Here is a 16395-nt window from a genome sequence, read left to right as displayed (position 1 = left end):
CTTCTTTTACTCTAATTCGACACCCTAACTAAAATACAACCCCCGAAATAAGATTTTCCATCTTCACATTGTTTTTCTCAGGAATTACATAGGTTGACACAATAATGTCCTAATTTGTTCATTTTCCCAAGAAAGATGGCATTTCCCCTTCCAGGAGCCTGCTAAGATGATTGCCCTGCCTGCCTGAAATAGGTGCTGAAACAATTTCACCCAAAAACATCAAGTTCCGCGTTCAATACAAACGAGCATTAAAGGAAACTACTTCGGATATTCCGATAACCAGAACTGTTGAATCCTGTTTAGGAAAGCTGTAGTCAATTAAGTTTATTATTGGAGAAACAGCATTTTGTAATCCTTTTGTAAACTAGCTCTTTCTCAGAAATTGAGTGGCTCTGAAAAGAGCCTTTGATTTCAGCTTCGGGCTTTTTTTTTTTTCTTCTAGACATTAGACATTCAAACCACTCGCTGGCCTTTACAACTTGCGTAGTTACTCACACTGGTCTTTGTGGTAGTGGCTCCCAACCTTCTGGGACAGCAGCACAGCTTGTCGAGCAAGACGCCACCCTAAGCCGTCGTCACTCGGCCCAGAAGCTCGTTGAGCTCCTCCTAGTCGTTGCGGATGACCAGCTGAGGATGGCGAGGGACGATGCGGGTCTTCTTGTCGAGGACCGCGTTGCCTGCCAACTCTAGGATGTCGGCGGCCAGATACTCCAGCATCGCTGCTGGGTACATCTGCGCGCCGGCCCTGACCCGCTCGGCATGGTTGCCCTTGCTGAGCAGCCGGTGGACCCCGCCCACGGGGAACTGTAGGCCCTCTCTGAACGAACGGGATTTAGCTCCAGCGCGTGCCTTTCCCTCCAGCTTCCCTCGTCTAAGACATAGCTCAAAAATAAAATTTACAACGGAAAAAGCCGTTAAAACGGATCCTCAACGTATTTCTAGTCTGATGGCAGATTGTGGCTTATTATCTGATTGATTGGCTGATGCCCTCTATCCAATCAGAGAACCTTACTGCTATGGCCTTATTTAGGTACACACTCTATTATCCAATCAGATGTTGGATGTAAATGACGTACGTTGAGCGCCATGCCTATAAATACCACAATTCGCCCCCGTCAAACGTCAGTTACTGATCTCCCACAGAACTTGTAAAGTAAACATGTCAGAACTTACTTCAGAGGGCACTACCATTTCCAAAAAGGGCTTCAAAAAGGCCGTGGTTGAAACTCAAAAGAAGGAAGGCAAAAAGCGCAAGAAAAGCCGCAAAGACAACTATTCTATTTACATCTACAAGGTGCTGAAGCAGGTTCACCCCGACACTGGAATCTCTTCCAAGGCTATGAGTATTATGAATTATTTTGTTGCTGACAATTTTGAGCGCATTGCCAATGAGGCTTCCTGCCTGGCGCATTATGACGAGCTCGCAACCATCACCTCCAGGGAGATCCAGACGGCTGTGCGCCTGCTGCTGCCCGGGGAACTAGCCAAACACGCGATGTCAGAGGGCACCAAGGCCGTCACCAAGTACACCAGCTCCAAGTAAAACATGATCTAACCAGCAGATGTGCTCCACAAACCAAAGGCTCTTTTAAGAGCCACTGTAAAGTTTCTAATAGGGCTGTAGGCTGTTTTATGAGTATGCCTCATTGCTAGACTGATAGATTAGGCAAACACCGTTATCTTTAATTCTAAACTTAGCATTAACTATCTGCAGCAGTTTTGGTGAAAGCTAGTCTCACAGCTGAAGCAATTCAAAGGGAGCTCCCACAATCCTGGGTTCATGGGATATTCTTCCTGTGGTCACTGCTATGGGGAAATAAGGCTTGTTTTCTATTTCAAACCCTGTATGATGACAGCAAAAGAGGCCTGGAGCTCCCCACTTAGGGAAGTCTGGCATTGAGCATTAGGCTGTTTGCTTTCTCTTGACTTTGGCCACAGTGTGTGCATAACATCCACCAAGTCCGGGTGGATCTGTTTTAGCGCCTTGTAGATGTAAACGGAATAGCTCTCTTTGCAGCATCTCGTGCTTTTCAGACTCCTTCTTTCCTCACATATTATAAAAAAGTGATCAAGCTAACTGCCCTTGAACTGCCAGGATTTGAGGTCCGAAGTCCAAGGCTTCTGCCTCTCTTGTGAACTCCAGAAAGTCAACTGTTTATTCAATGTAACAGTTCTTATCTTGCTTAGCCATTTAAGAAATCTCTCCCCAGGGATTTCCAGTCAATCCCAACAGAAGTGTTCTTGAACTGTGTTCCAGATAACCATGAGTATCACCCTATTTGCATGGTTGTCCAAGCCCGAAATGTATTTTTTCCCTGATAGTCTAACCTCCATCCACTTCAATCTCTCAATATATGGTAATTTTACTTCCTACATATTTCTGTTGTCTGATTATTCACCATCTCCACTGCTACTATTTGTCTCTGCATATGCATGATGTCTCACCTGGATTACAGTTTCTAATCAGTATCGCTGCTCTTAATCTTGCCTCTGTAAAATTCACTCTCCACCCAACTATTTTCATTTTTTAAATTGACAAATAAAAATTATGTACTGTGTACAACATGTTTTGAAATATGTATACATTCTGGAATGGTTAAATTAATCTAATTAACATATGTGTTACCCCACATACTTGTTATGAAAACATTTAAAATCTACTCTTTATAATTTTCAAGGATACAATATATTGTTACCAACTATAATCACCATATTGTACAATAGAGCTCTTGAACTTACTCCTCCTAAGTGAAATTTCATAACCTTTGACCAATATCGTCCCACACTACTCCCCAACTGCAGCCCCTGGTAACCACCATTCTGCACTCTACTTCTAAGAGTTCAACTTTTTAATAAAAATTCCACTTATGAGATCATACAGTATTTGTCTTTCTGTGCCTCACTCATTTCACTTAACAACCTCCAGGTTCATTCATGTTCCTACAAATGGCAGGATTCTTTTTCTTTTGTAAGACTGAATAGTCTTCTGTTATGCATATATGCCACATTTTCCTTATCCATTCATCTGCTGATGGACATTTGGATTCTTTCTATATCTTGTCTATTGAGAATAATTCTGCAATGACAATGAATACAGATATCTCTTTGAGAAACTGATTTTATATTCTTTCAGTATATACCTAGTAGGATTGCTGGATTATATGGTAGTTCTTTTTTTAATTTTTTGAGGAAATTCTGTACTGTTTTCCATAATGTATGCACTAAAATATTACCATTTTAGATCTTATTTGAAGCACAAATATATCACACATTTTAAAAAAATTTTGAAAACTCTTTCAATCTGGTATTTTATTAATAGTACTAAATTTATATTTTATTGAATGTATTTAGAAATTTATATTAACATGTGTATAGGATTAGCTAGACTTGCAAAGAAATCCATAGTGCATTCAAAGTTTTTAATTTTGGAGCTTTTTGGATTACGGATGCTCAACCTGTATTGCAAATATGTAAAATCCAAGAAAATATACCAGGAAACCAATAGGAAAATAAATCAATTCAGTGAGGTAGTAGGATATTTAGAAAATAATGCACAGAAAGCAGTCTTACATATATAACAAAAAATATTTTAAAAATGAATAGTTACCACCTCATTTACAATAACAAAACAAAATACCCAGAACTATATTCAACTTTTTAAAATGCCAAATATATATTAAAGTGGGTGATCAGTTCACACCAATCCTGTGGTCTTCTGTAGGTGAGTGACTCAGGCAGCACCTGAACTAGGCTCGGTTCTAGAAAATGGACCTGAGAGGAATGGGATCCTCTGGGAAGACCCCAAGACCCAGAAGAATAGACTGACTTTTCCTGCCTTTACTTTATCCTATCCTCTCTGGGTGAACACTTGGAATTGTGTGACCAGCATGACGTCAAAGTCAGAGTAAAGAGAACAGACACAAGACTGCGGCAGTGGAGCCAGGGCTGTGATCATCCTATTAGTGGAACTTCTCTGCCTTTTAAGTATTCTGTTTGGTGGTATTGCTTATTATCTCAACAAGTCCAGCTAGCGTTTCCTGTTATTTAGAGCCAAAAATACATCTGATATAAAAGCTACATGAGGTTTGGTCTAAAAAGAGTTTTTGCTTGTATTCCTACTTACTGATTGCCCAGACATTCCTAAAAGTCCTTGGGTAATCAGGGTAGCCTATTGACAGTGGTCACAAACTTCACAAGTTTATTTGGCAGCTGTGTGATACCTGCTGTTTTCCAGGGTGTTAGAAAAGCAGGAATCCCCAATTATATATGATCCCATCACCAATACAAGGTGGGCAAAGATGCCCCTTCCCCGACCACTTGTCATCTCCTTGGAAGATGTCCCAGCTAAAGCATGCAGAGGTTGTGTAGGGGCTGTCTTACTGTGCACAAAAGTGTGGAAGCACTTATTTTAATGGGTCTTGCTGTACATTGATATATCCTATTAAATGGTACTGTTTCAAAAAAGCATATACGCATCCAAAATTTCACTGAAAGGTAAGTTAAACAAACATGAGTTAAATTGAGAATTCCAGCTAACCACAGGTTTCCAGGTAGTATTTGATCCGTTTTCAAGGCAGCTCCTATCAGTTGAATGCCTGTCAGCTCTTACAAATGTAGTCCAAAATCCAGTAACACAATGAAACTATTATAAACTGAAGAAAATTAAATACTTTAAATTCGTTTCAATCCTGCTAACCAGACTGGTGTGTTCTCCAGAGTTCCCCAAATCATTTCCACAGCTTGACTTACCTACGACACAAAAACGAACTCCCTCCCAACTATTCCTTTTGTAGGGTCTCAAAATTTGGAATAACCGTGCAAGTTGTCTACATCGCTGTGCTGTGCACCTTTACATATGGACTGCTAACCTTAAACTTACCAGTGTCAGCACGCGGCTTAGACAAAACTACCAGTCTTTTAACTAGTTGACCTACCTGCCCCACCCACTTTTTGAGACGCAGTCACTCGTGCTAGATTACAGTAGAGCTATCTTTGCTCACTGTAACCTCTGCCTCTCGGGTTCAAGCAATTCTTTTGCTTCAACCTCCCGAGTAGCTGGGATTACAGGCACTTAACATACTTTCAGTAGAGATGGAGTTTTACCATGTTGTTACAGGCTAGTCTCAAACTCCTGACCTCATAATCCGCCCGCCTGGGTCTCCCAAAGTGCTGAGATTAGAGACCTAAATCACACTCCCCCCACCCCGTCCGCCTTTCAAGACGGAGTCTCACTGTTGCCCCGAATGGAGTAGCAACGTCGACCTTAACTCCCACCTCCCACGCTTAAATGATTCTGCCTGAGTCTCCGAAGTGGCAGAGTATAGACCCCCACCACTATGCTCAACTAATCGGCCTCAAATGATCCACCAGCCACACGGCCCCCTCCAAAGTTAATGCCGGGATAAGCATGAGCCACTGCCCAGCTATGTAAATGCACAGTTCTTTCAAGGTATTTTAAGTGGCTCTGAAAAGAGCCTTTGGGTTCCGTTTACTAGGCAGACTTATTTGGAGCTGGTGTACTTAGTGACAGCCTTGGTGCCTTCAGACACGGCATGTTTAGCCAGCTCTCCCGGCAGGAGCAGACGCACTGCTGTCTGTATCTCTCTGGAAGTAATGGTGGCGCGCTTGGTGTAGTGAGCTAAGCGTGATGCCTCGCTCGCTATACGCTCAAAGATATCAGTGACGAAAGAATTCATAATGCTCATAGCTTTGGAAGATATGCCAGTATCCGGATGGACCTGCTTCAGCACCTTGTAGATGTAAATAGAGTAGCTCTCCTTTCGGGTCTTCCTCCGCTTTTTGCTCTCCTTTTTCTGTGTTTTCACAGCAGCCTTTTTGAAGCCTTTCTTGGATATGGGGGCTCCTTTAGAAGATACCTCCGGCATACTTTACTGCTTACTTCTGGACCGTTAACGGCTTCCCAAGTCTTAAACAGCTCTTTTAACGTGCTACAGTTCTTTTACTGTTACGGCTCTTTTCTCCACAACACCGTTGCGCCAAAGCACGTCCAGTAAACGGACAACTACTGAGACGCAAAACTGCGGTATTTATAGGCACGGTCCTCAACGGGCGTGTTGGGTATTCAAAATCTGATTGGACAATGGGAAGTGGCGTGAATGCAAATAAGGCGTTTCTAGTAAGACTCTCTGATTGGGTAGAACGGTCATTAGCCAATCAGAGAGCAAAGTCCAACCTCAGTTAGACTATAAATAGGGCCAGTGGTGACCAGGGGTACTTTGTTTTTCCGTTGCTGCGGTTTGGTCCCGAAGAAATGTCTGGACGCGGAAAGCAGGGAGAAACAGTACGAGCCAAGGCTAAATCTCGCTCTTCTAGGGCGGGCTTGCAGTTTCCTGTAGGTCGGATTCACCGCCTGCTTCGCAAGGGTAATTATGCAGAGCGAATAGGAGCGGGCGCGCCAGTATACTTGGCGGCAGTGTTGGAGTATCTAACTGCAGAAATTCTTGAACTGGCTGGTAATGCGTCTCGCGATAACAAAAAAACTCGCATTATTCCCCGACACTTGCAGCTAGCTATCCGCAATGACGAGGAGCTCAATAAGCTGTTGGGGGGCGTGACGATTGCACAGGGTGGAGTCCTGCCCAACATTCAAGCAGTACTGCTGCCCAAGAAAACTGAGAGTCACCGACATAAATCTCAAAGAAAGTAATTTATCTGGATTCTGTTTGGTACATTTGTGACCTAAGTCAAAACAAAAGGCTCTTTTCAGAGCCACCTACTATCTCAGAAAAGGCTGTGCACTACTAAACATACATTACTGCTGTCCTTAAGCAACCGTCTTAGCAAGCGCCTGCCAGAAGCAATACCTGTCAAAGCGCACTTCCGCATTGTTTGAGGGAATTTCTCTGGAGCACTGGGTCAACCATTAGTTTGTTGTTTAGGGGTACTTTAGCTTTAGAATTACGCAGACCTAACCATGTGTGGTGGCTCTCAGTTGCCAAAACTTGCACTTGAGGTCGAAGTGGAGGATCCCTTAAATCTAGTTTTAACTAACATAGTCGGGACTCTGTCCCCACAGAAATTAGACGGGCATGGTGGCGCAGGCCTGTAGTCCCAGTTTCTTGTGAAGTTGCGGTGGGAGGAGTTGTTTGATGTTGGGGGACGGCAGTCACATAAGGCAAGATTGTGTCACTGCACTCCAGTCTGGATGACATGAGCGAGGCTATATTTCAAAAACAAGTTAATGTCAGTTAAGGGTTATGTATGGAAGTGAAGATTGGATTGTAAGCAGGAGAGGTGTGTAACCTTCCAGTTTTAAGTTCAGAAAACATCAGCCTGGCTGGTTAAAGTGCATTTTAGAAAATTTCAAATAGGCAGTCTCAGGAAGTATACTTATTGGTATGTAAGTAAAATAAGTTAATAAAATTTGGGTAAACATATTTGATACCTGTGGCTTCATGGCATTTCGTTAAAGAATAGAATTCTTAAAATGTAAGAATGTTAAGAAACTATACCATATGTGATGGTGAGATACTAGAGTCAGGCAGGAATGAGACTAAAAGGCCTAACATAATTTGAGGTTTAGAAATTTGGGACAGTAAAAGCTTCAAAAGTTCTGACTACTAAAAAGAGGCACAATTGTGTTAGCTTTTTGTGCTGTAAACACCAAGAGAAATTGAAACGCAAAACCCATTTAGGAACGCTGCCAAATAACTAAAAATTACTGTATGGTATTCAACAGTTGACCTTACCTCAAAAAGAAAAGTCACTGCTAAACACTTGATATCTACACAGAATAAGGCATATATAGAAGCAAGTATGGAGAAAATTATAAAGTTCTATAAAATAAAACATGCCGAGTAAGGACAATCAAGTTCAAAGTCAATCTTGAATTAACCTGCATAAAGATTGAATAAGGGATGCAATTCGCAAGGCAAAAACAAGATTTTTGAAAACAGAAATGGCAACTATATGTTGAATAAAACTGGGTAATATTTAAAACATGGCAAATGTGAAACAAAATCAGGATATATAAGACAAATCTATACAGATGATTCCAAGTAATTACTGTAGATACTTCAAGTGGCACTTAACTCCCCAGACTTGCCAAAGCACAGAGTATAGAAAGGCCGAGGAGGAGGGACTTGACTTTACAGGAGAGAACCTGTGTGTTCTTTTACTCCAAATGCACAAAATAATATTTTCATGTCCAGTTCTAATACAAACCTATTAAAATTATATTAAACTAAATATTTAGATACAATAAGATGTATGAAAAATTGTAAATACATGTTAAAGGAGACATGTCCCTTGACTTCTGAAAACAATTTACTTATGTAAGTTTCTGATTTTCCTTATAGAATTTTCACACATTTCATATAATTTATCTCCAGGTCTTCTTTTTTATTACTGCATTTTGGGGAAATATTTAGGTTTTTTTAATTATGTTTTCTTATTGACCATGTTTTACAGACAGAATATTTTTTTATTTTTGGACTGTTTTGTATTTCCTTCCTTATTAAATTCTGTCATTTCTGTTCATCTTTTTTCCTCTGTGGTTTTCCAGGTAGGCAGAAAAACTCATCGAATTTCTCCCTGTTGTTTTAAATAGTTGACTTTCTTGTCTAAATGCATTGCCTAATGGTTATGAGTGATAATAAATAAAATGGTGATATTGACCTTTTTTTTTTTTTTTGAGACAGAGTCTTCCTCTGTCGCCCAGGCTGGAGGGCAGTGGCCCCATCTCGGTTCAGTGGAACTTTCGCCTCCTGGGTTCAAGTGATTCTCCTATCTCATCCTCCTGAGTAACTGGGATTAAAGTCGTGTATCATGACGTCTGGCTAATGTTTGTATTTTTAGTGGACACGGAGTTTCACCATGTTGGCCAGGCTGGTTTCGAACTCCTGACCACACACCTCGGCCTCACCAAAGTCCTGGGATTACTGGGTGGGGACGAGGGCTACAGGCACCGGCTCCGGGGACCTGGGGCTGCCTCAGCAGGCCTCCACAGGGCAGCCCCAGGGCTTCATGGGGAGAAAGCGAGCTGATAGTCTGGGGATTGCTGAAAAGGCAGGGAGGCCCAGAGGCGGCTTGGGAGGGGCTGGGGGCCCAAAGCCCCCAGCAAGGCGGCTCTCAGGCCCTCTCTTCCCTCCAGAAGCCGGTCAGACCTGGCCCCTGCCTAGCTCCAGAGTTTCGGGCCCGCACCATGTGGGGGTGAGTGCCTTGGGCGCTGGCCCAGGGGGCCAAGGGCTGCCGGGGCGGGCCAACACGGGGAGGCCGCGGACCTCTGGGGAAGCGCCAGGCCGGCGGGAGAGAGCAAGCTGATAGGGGATGGCTGGGCGGCAGGGAGGCCAGAGGCGGCTTGGGAGGGACCGGGGACCCAAAGCCCCCAGCAAGCCAGCTCTCCTAGGTTCTCTCTCCTCTCGAGGGCCCGGCCAGACCCGGCCCCTGTCTAGCTCCGAGGCTCCGAGCCCGCTCCGAGTTGGGGCGAGGGTTTCAGGCGCCGGCCGAGGAGGTTTGGGGCTGCCGCGGCGGGCCTCCACGGGGCGGCCCCGGGCCCCAAGGGAAGAAGCAGTGAGGCGAGAGAGAGTGAGCTGATAGAGAACGGCTGGGGCGGTAGGGAGGCCTAGAGGCGGCTTTGGAGAGGGTTGGGGGCCCAAAGCCCCAAGCAAGTCGGCTCTCCCAGGCCCTTTCTCCCCTCCAGAAGCCGGCCAGGCGCGGCCCCTGCCTAGCTCTGGAGCTTCGCTCCGGGCCCGCTCCGTATGGGGGTGAGGTCATTAGGCGCCCGCCCAGGGGACCTGGGGCTGCCGCGCGGGCCTCCACGGGCTGCCCAGAGCCCCAGGGGAAGCGGCAGGCCGGCAGGAGAGAGGGAGATGAAAAGGGATGGCTGGGGAGGCAGGGAGGCGCGCAGGCGGCTTGGTAGGCGCGCGGGGGCCTAAAGCGCCCAGCAAGCTGGCTCTCCGGGTTTTCTCTCTCAAGGGGGCTGGCCAGACTCCGCCCCTGCCTAGCTCCGACGCTCCGGTCCTGCTCCGGGTGGGGGCGAGGTCTCCAGGCACCGGGCGAAGGGGCTGGGGCTTCCGCGGCGAGCCTCCACGGGGCGGCCCCGGGTCCCAGGGGAAGCAACAGGCCTGCGGGACAAGGCGAGCTGATAGGCAGGGGCTAGCTGGGGAAACGGGAAGGCCCACGGGCGGCGTGGAAGGAGCCCAGGAGAAGCCGGCCAGACCCGCTCCCCGCCCCCTCCCCGCGCCTAGCTCCGGAGCTTCGAGCCAACTCCTTGTAGGGGAGAGAACCTTAGGCACCCGCCCAGGAGGCTTGGGGTTGCCGCGGCGGGCTCCCACGGAGCAGCCCCGGGCCTCGGGGAAGCGGCAGGCGGGCGGGAGAGAGCGAGTTGACAGTCAGGTGGTGGCTGGGGAGGCAGGGAGACCCGCAGGCGGGTTGGGAGCCGCCCATCATCACAGGCGTTAGCAACCATACCCGTCCGACTTATTTTTTATTATAACCAGGCGAATATGACACTTTCTAATGCCTATGATGGTTTTTTTTTTTTTTTTTTTTTTTGAGACAGAGTTTCGCTCTTGTTACCCAGGCTGGAGTGCAATGGCACGATCTCGGCTCACTGCAACCTCCGCCTCCTGGGTTCAGGCAATTCTCCTGCTTCAGCCTCCTGAGTAGCTGGGATTACAGGCACGCGCCACCATGCCCAGCTAATTTTTTGTATTTTTAGTAGAGACGAGGTTTCACCATGTTGACCAGGATGGTCTCGATCTCTTGACCTTGTGATCCACCCGCCTCGGCCTCCCAAAGTGCTGGGATTACAGGCGCCTATGCCGGTTTTAATGTGATATATGTAATTCCAAGACTGGTGAGAGTTGTTAATTAAAAATTAATATTGGCTATTAACAATAACAGTTTAGCAACAACTGGGACAAATATGTGCTATTTTTTTCTTTTACTTTTTATTAATAATCACATTGAAGGAATTCAGAACACACCACTCCAAAATATGTCACTCTGACATATTAACTATTTGGAGTTAAAGACACTTGAAAAACAGCAGGTGCATGAACACTCGGACATTTCTTTTGTTTCTTAAAAGCACGAAATGAAAGATGCCCTCCCTGTACCAGAGGGAAAGTATTATTCTCATCAAGGACAGAAAATTAAGGCCAAAGAAAATCTGTACAAGTAAACCTTGTTACACCAACCCTTATCTCTCTAATCACTTCTCCACCTAATTAATTACCCTAATGCAAGCCCCTTTGCCTGTCACATTTTCACAACTTACTGCACTTTGTCAAATTCTTCATATAAGTGTTCCATTCTTTGTCTTTGGGTCTTCGTTTCCTTATGAAGTCTCCTGTGCCACATAAAACTTGCATTCAATAAATCGTATATGCTTTTCTCCTGTTGACCTGTGTTACATCAGTTTAATTCTCAAGCCCAGCCAAAATATCCTGAGGGTAGAAGTAAAGTTTTGCTTCACCACTACAACATTATGGATTTCTCATCAGCAATCACAGAAGTCATAGAACGACGGAATAATATCTTTGAAGTTCTAAAGCAAAATAGCTATCAGTTTAAAATTCTGTGCTCAGATGAACTTTTTTTATGTAAGGGTGAAATAATTTTTGGACAAAGACCAGAAAGTTTTGCCACTCACAGATCCATCCTAGAAGAATTAATGCTAAAGAATGTGCTGAATTAAAAAGATTGAACTCAGAAGAAAGATTGAGATGCAGGAAGCAATATTGCCAAAGGAAGAGGTAAAAGTATAAGTCCATCTAAATGAATATACTAGTTGTAAAAAAGAAAAAAAAACCTCACAATCATACTTGTTAAAATATTAAGAAAAAAAATGAACCAAAAACACTAGACAGTAGTTACAGAAGATGAAATGGGCTGAAACAAACTAAAGCATTTTGATGTCCTTGTATTGTTTATAAGGAGGATATACATGCCGATTGTTATATTTTCTTAAGTCAGGTGTATATTTTATGATGTTAAATGTAACCACTAAAATAATAATATTCAGAAAAAAGGGATAATAACAAAAAATCAGAGTCCAAGTGGAAAGCAGGAAATCATAAAAGGACTGGCATGACAACTTAGAATGCGAAGTAAAATATAAAAAATTAATCCAAATACCAAAATGAAGGTTAATCGATTAAATTTCCCATTTAAAAGACAGTATTTGACTAGGAGTAAAAAAACACAGCTATACCTTGATTATAAAATACCTAAAATTTATTGGCACAGAACATTTAGAAGAAAAAGAATAGAAAAAATATATTCCAGACAAAACTGTTCCCCCAAATAAATTGTTTTGCAAAATTAATAGCAGAGATAATATGTAATGAAAAAATAATTTGAAAATTAAAAGCAGAAAAATTATCTAGGTAGATACACTGTTCTTCATTGTGTTAACACCCAAAAATAGATTTATAGAAAACAAACAACAGAAATATATGAGAAAGAATACATTCACAACTATAGTTTATATTTTAGTATGTCTGTCTTGGAAAAAGGTAATCATGCCTACCACATATTGGAATGTTAAAAACACACTAAAGCATAATTCATGAGTTAAGTAGCAAAACCATAAACCTCTGTCTCTGTCTCAGTCTACTACTATGCCTCTGTTTCTCTCTGTCTCTAAAATGTATAATATTGTCATTGTCATCTATATGCTTAACAGTCCTAAAGAGACCTATGAGTCCTCTTCCCTAAAATTTATTTATTTAAAATAATTTTTCTTTTTTTGAGATATGGAGTTTCACTCTGTTGCTCAGGCTGGAGCACAGCCACGCTATCTCAGCTCACTGCAACTTCTGCCTCCTGGATTCAAGCCATTCTTCTGCCTCAACTTCCCAAGTAGCTGGGACTACAGGCATGAGCCACTATGCTCAGCTTTTGTATTTTTAATAGACACGGGGTTTTACTATATGTTGTTCAGGCTGGTCTCAGGTGATCTGCCTGCCTCGGCCTCTCAAAAGGATTACAGGCGTGAGCCACTGCGCCTCGCCCTCTTCCCTAAACTTTACAGTCAAAGATTTATTACTTGTTCCACAAAAATTGAGAGCTTACAAAGTACCAGGCACAGTTGTAATCCTTTTACTCTTATAAACAATGCTAAAACAAACATCTACATGCATACGTTGTCTTCTTTCTCCTGCAGTGTTTCTTTGATAGATATTTCCAGCATTGAAGAGACAGTGATGTACAAATCAGATGAGATCCTGTCCTCCTAGAGCCCAAGTTCCTCATTCTCACTCACCACCCACATACCCAGCATCTTCAAGTCTTACATACATAACACCTCTCCCTTTGCCATTTCTCTGATTAACATCTCTCATCTGCTCCCTCTATCCGTCTTGAACCCATTGTGCTTTAATTCACCTGTGTCATTATGAGTTGTATAACTTTTCTAGAGTGTTCTTCTTGCCCTTCTTCATTTAATTCATTTCTATGTGACCTTCAAGGATACGCTCATACATTATGTCATTTGTGAAGCTTTTCTTGACCATTCCCCCCCACCTTAAGAGTCATTTAGATGTCCCTCTGGTTACCTGGTTACACATATTCCATTTAAAGTTGTTATTGTTTATGCCTGTCTCTTCTATTAAATATAAGGCTTTTTATATTTATAAAACTATAAAGCTTTTTATGAGAATGTTTTAATTGTTTAGCCGAATTTCACAGTGCCTAAAACACAGAAGACACCAATTAATGACTGGTTGAATACATAAATACACTTTTTTCTGAGTTCCAGTTGCTTACTTTTTAGTATTTAAATGATAGTAGCAATATAGAAAATTGAAAGTAGAAAGGCATCAATCATTTCCCATTTTGACATATTTATTCTATTTTTGTATTTTTTCCACCAACCTTTTGCTTATAGAGAACATTTTTCTCTTTCAATACCATGTTTTTTTAAAATACATTGTAGCATTAGATTTTTAAGTGGTTATATAATTTTGTAATTCTTATTTTTTAATTCTCAATTTTAATAGCTGCATCAAGACATACACTGAGCACTTACTTTGTACCACACATTTTGATCTTGTTTAATCCTCAAAACAATCCTATAGCTCGGCACTACTATTATAACCATTTCACTGATGAATAGATTAAACTTCTTTGGAGCAACAGAGCTAGCACGAGCCAGCATTTCAACTCAGACAGTCTGACTCTAAAACCCACCTTAACTGCTACTATACTAGAGTGATTGTACCATAATTTAGTTAAATATGTCATCTTTCATTGTTGGGGCTATTTTGTGGGGGATACTTTCTTTCTTTCTTTCTTTTGAGACAGAGTCTCATTCTGTCACCCAGGCTAGAGAGCAGTGGCACAACCTCCTGCTCACTGCAACCTCTGCCTCCTGGGTTCAAACAATTCTCCAATTCTCCTGCCTTAGCCTCCCTAATAGCTGGAATTACAGGTCCGTGCCACCATGCTGGCTAATTTTTGTATTTTTAGTAGAGATAGGGTTTCACCATGTTGGCCAGGTTGATCTCAAACTTCTGACCTCAAGTGATCCACTTGCCTCAGCCTCCCAAAGTGCTGGGATTACAGGCATGAGTCACCAGGCCAGGGCGGGTTGATCATTGTTATCTACTTAGGCTGCTTCCAATATTTTATTATTACAATCAATGCTGTAATGAACATCTATGCAAAAAATAGCTTTCCCTCCTTCTGAAGTATTTGTTTAAACCATTCCTAGATATGGGAAGATTGGGTCAAAGAATACATAGATTTTATGGCTTTTTCTGCATATTGTTACTATTCCAGATTATTGCACCAGAGGCCATTAGCAATGCATGAGAGTATTTCTATTTTATTTTGCCCTCACAGAATTTGGTGTTATTTAAAGAAAAATGTGTTTGGTAGAGTACAGGGTAACTACATTATTTTAGTTTGCACTTCTTTTCATCAAAGTGAGACTGAACATTTCCATTTATATGTGTCTGTGTACATATCTACCATACATCGCTTATCAACAGGGATACACATTCTAAGAAATTTATTGTTAGGTGATTTCCTTGTGGTGAACATCAGAATGTACTTATACATACTTAGATGGTAGAGGCTGCTACATACCTAGGCTATAGGGTATAGCCTATTGCTCCTGGGTTTCTGTACAGCATGTTACTGTGGTGAACACTGTGGGTGACTGTAACATAATAGTAAGTATTTGAATATCTAAACATAGAAAAGGTACAGTAAATATATGGTGTTATATGGGACCACCGTTATATATGTGGTCTGGCATTGAGCAAAACATTGTTATGTAGCTCATGACTGCATATATGTTTGTTTTTGCCGGGTACTTCCCGTAAGGTCTGTTCTCGCCAAGTTTAAAGTGAAGAAACTGAGGCCAGCACAAGAAGATCTGATGCGAAGGAATTTATTCAGGCTCCCAGACAAGGTTCTGCAGCCCGACAGGAGGGACTGGAGAAGTCGCGCAGACGTCTCTCAGGCACGGGGTTTTATAGGGAGTGGAGGCGTTTGATTGGCTGTGCCCAAGGTGAGTGGGACAAAATGGAGGGGAGTGGGACCCGGATGGAACAAAATGGAGGGGAGTGGTGCCCAGATAGGACAAAATACTAGGCAGGAAGACAAAATGGCAGGCATGGGATGGGGCCTGGAGAAGACAAAATGGCAGGTACGGAGTGGGGCTTGGATGGGACAAAATGGTATCAGGTAGGTCCTGATGGGGCTTTTTTCCCAGGGGGCGGGGAGGAGGTGTGTCCGAGCTCCCGGCGAGGGAAGGAGGCGTGTCCGAGCTCCCGGCGAGGGGAGGAGGCGTGTCCGAAATCCCTGCGAGGGGAGGGGGTGTGTCGAAACTCCCCGCGAGGGGAGGGGGTGTGTCCGAACTCCCTGCAAGGCAGCCAGCCTTACACTTCCATCTTCAGAAATGTCTCTGGGTCCATACAAAATAATTTAAACAACAAATTCAAAGTAGTTGTTTTGTAACATTATAAAACTTGAGTTACATTACGCCTTTGCATAGAATATTTGCAAAATCTGAATAAAGCAATTTTATAATGTCAATGAGAGCCAGCTGAATTTTTTAAACTTCCTCTTAGAGAAAGCTCTCATTAATTTAAAATGTAGTCACACATGAGCTCCTTTAAAAGTCAAATATAATCTAAGCTAACACCAGGGGGAGCCCAGTAGTCGTTCCGTGTGAAAATAAATCTGACTTAATACTATTTCTGAAGTGACACTGGAGAAAATGTACAGTGAAATTATGAATACTGCATTTAATAGATCTATGGAGGAAAAAAAGAAATATGTGCTTAAAATATCCATTCAGACTTCAACCTTTTAGTAAACTGAAAAAAAAATGAGAATGATGATTCCGTGAACAACAGTAATAGAACACCCACAAATGACTGTACAGAGCTTGTTTCGATTGTTATTTCTGCCTCCTGT

At 42.8% G+C, this 16395-nt stretch overlaps 3 protein-coding genes and 1 pseudogene across 3 annotated transcripts; 2 read left to right on the top strand and 2 right to left on the bottom strand.

Annotated features, from left to right (window-relative positions):
- Positions 1-487: 487 nt before the first annotated feature.
- Positions 488-1088, bottom strand: LOC135269272 (histone H2A-beta, sperm-like; annotated as a pseudogene).
- A 71-nt stretch (positions 1089-1159) lies between these two features.
- Positions 1160-1543, top strand: LOC105721457 (histone H2B type 1-A-like). The gene has a single exon (XM_012458514.2). The coding sequence runs from the start codon at positions 1160-1162 to the stop codon at positions 1541-1543; it is 384 nt and encodes a 127-aa protein (XP_012313937.2).
- Positions 1544-5501: 3958 nt separating this feature from the next.
- On the bottom strand, positions 5502-5885 carry LOC105721458 (histone H2B type 1-A). Its single transcript, XM_012458515.3, has one exon. The coding sequence runs from the start codon at positions 5883-5885 to the stop codon at positions 5502-5504; it is 384 nt and encodes a 127-aa protein (XP_012313938.1).
- A 386-nt stretch (positions 5886-6271) lies between these two features.
- On the top strand, positions 6272-6667 carry LOC105721456 (histone H2A type 1-A). Its single transcript, XM_012458513.2, has one exon. It carries the CDS (start codon positions 6272-6274, stop codon positions 6665-6667), a length of 396 nt encoding a protein of 131 aa, XP_012313936.1.
- Positions 6668-16395: the final 9728 nt, after the last annotated feature.

The sequence above is a fragment of the Aotus nancymaae genome, unplaced genomic scaffold (assembly GCF_030222135.1).
Source record: "Aotus nancymaae isolate 86718 unplaced genomic scaffold, 86718_ANA_hifiasm-v0.15.2.pri h1tg000051l, whole genome shotgun sequence".
Classification (NCBI taxonomy): Eukaryota; Metazoa; Chordata; class Mammalia; order Primates; family Aotidae; genus Aotus; species Aotus nancymaae.
This window is presented reverse-complemented; position numbering and strand designations above follow the sequence as displayed.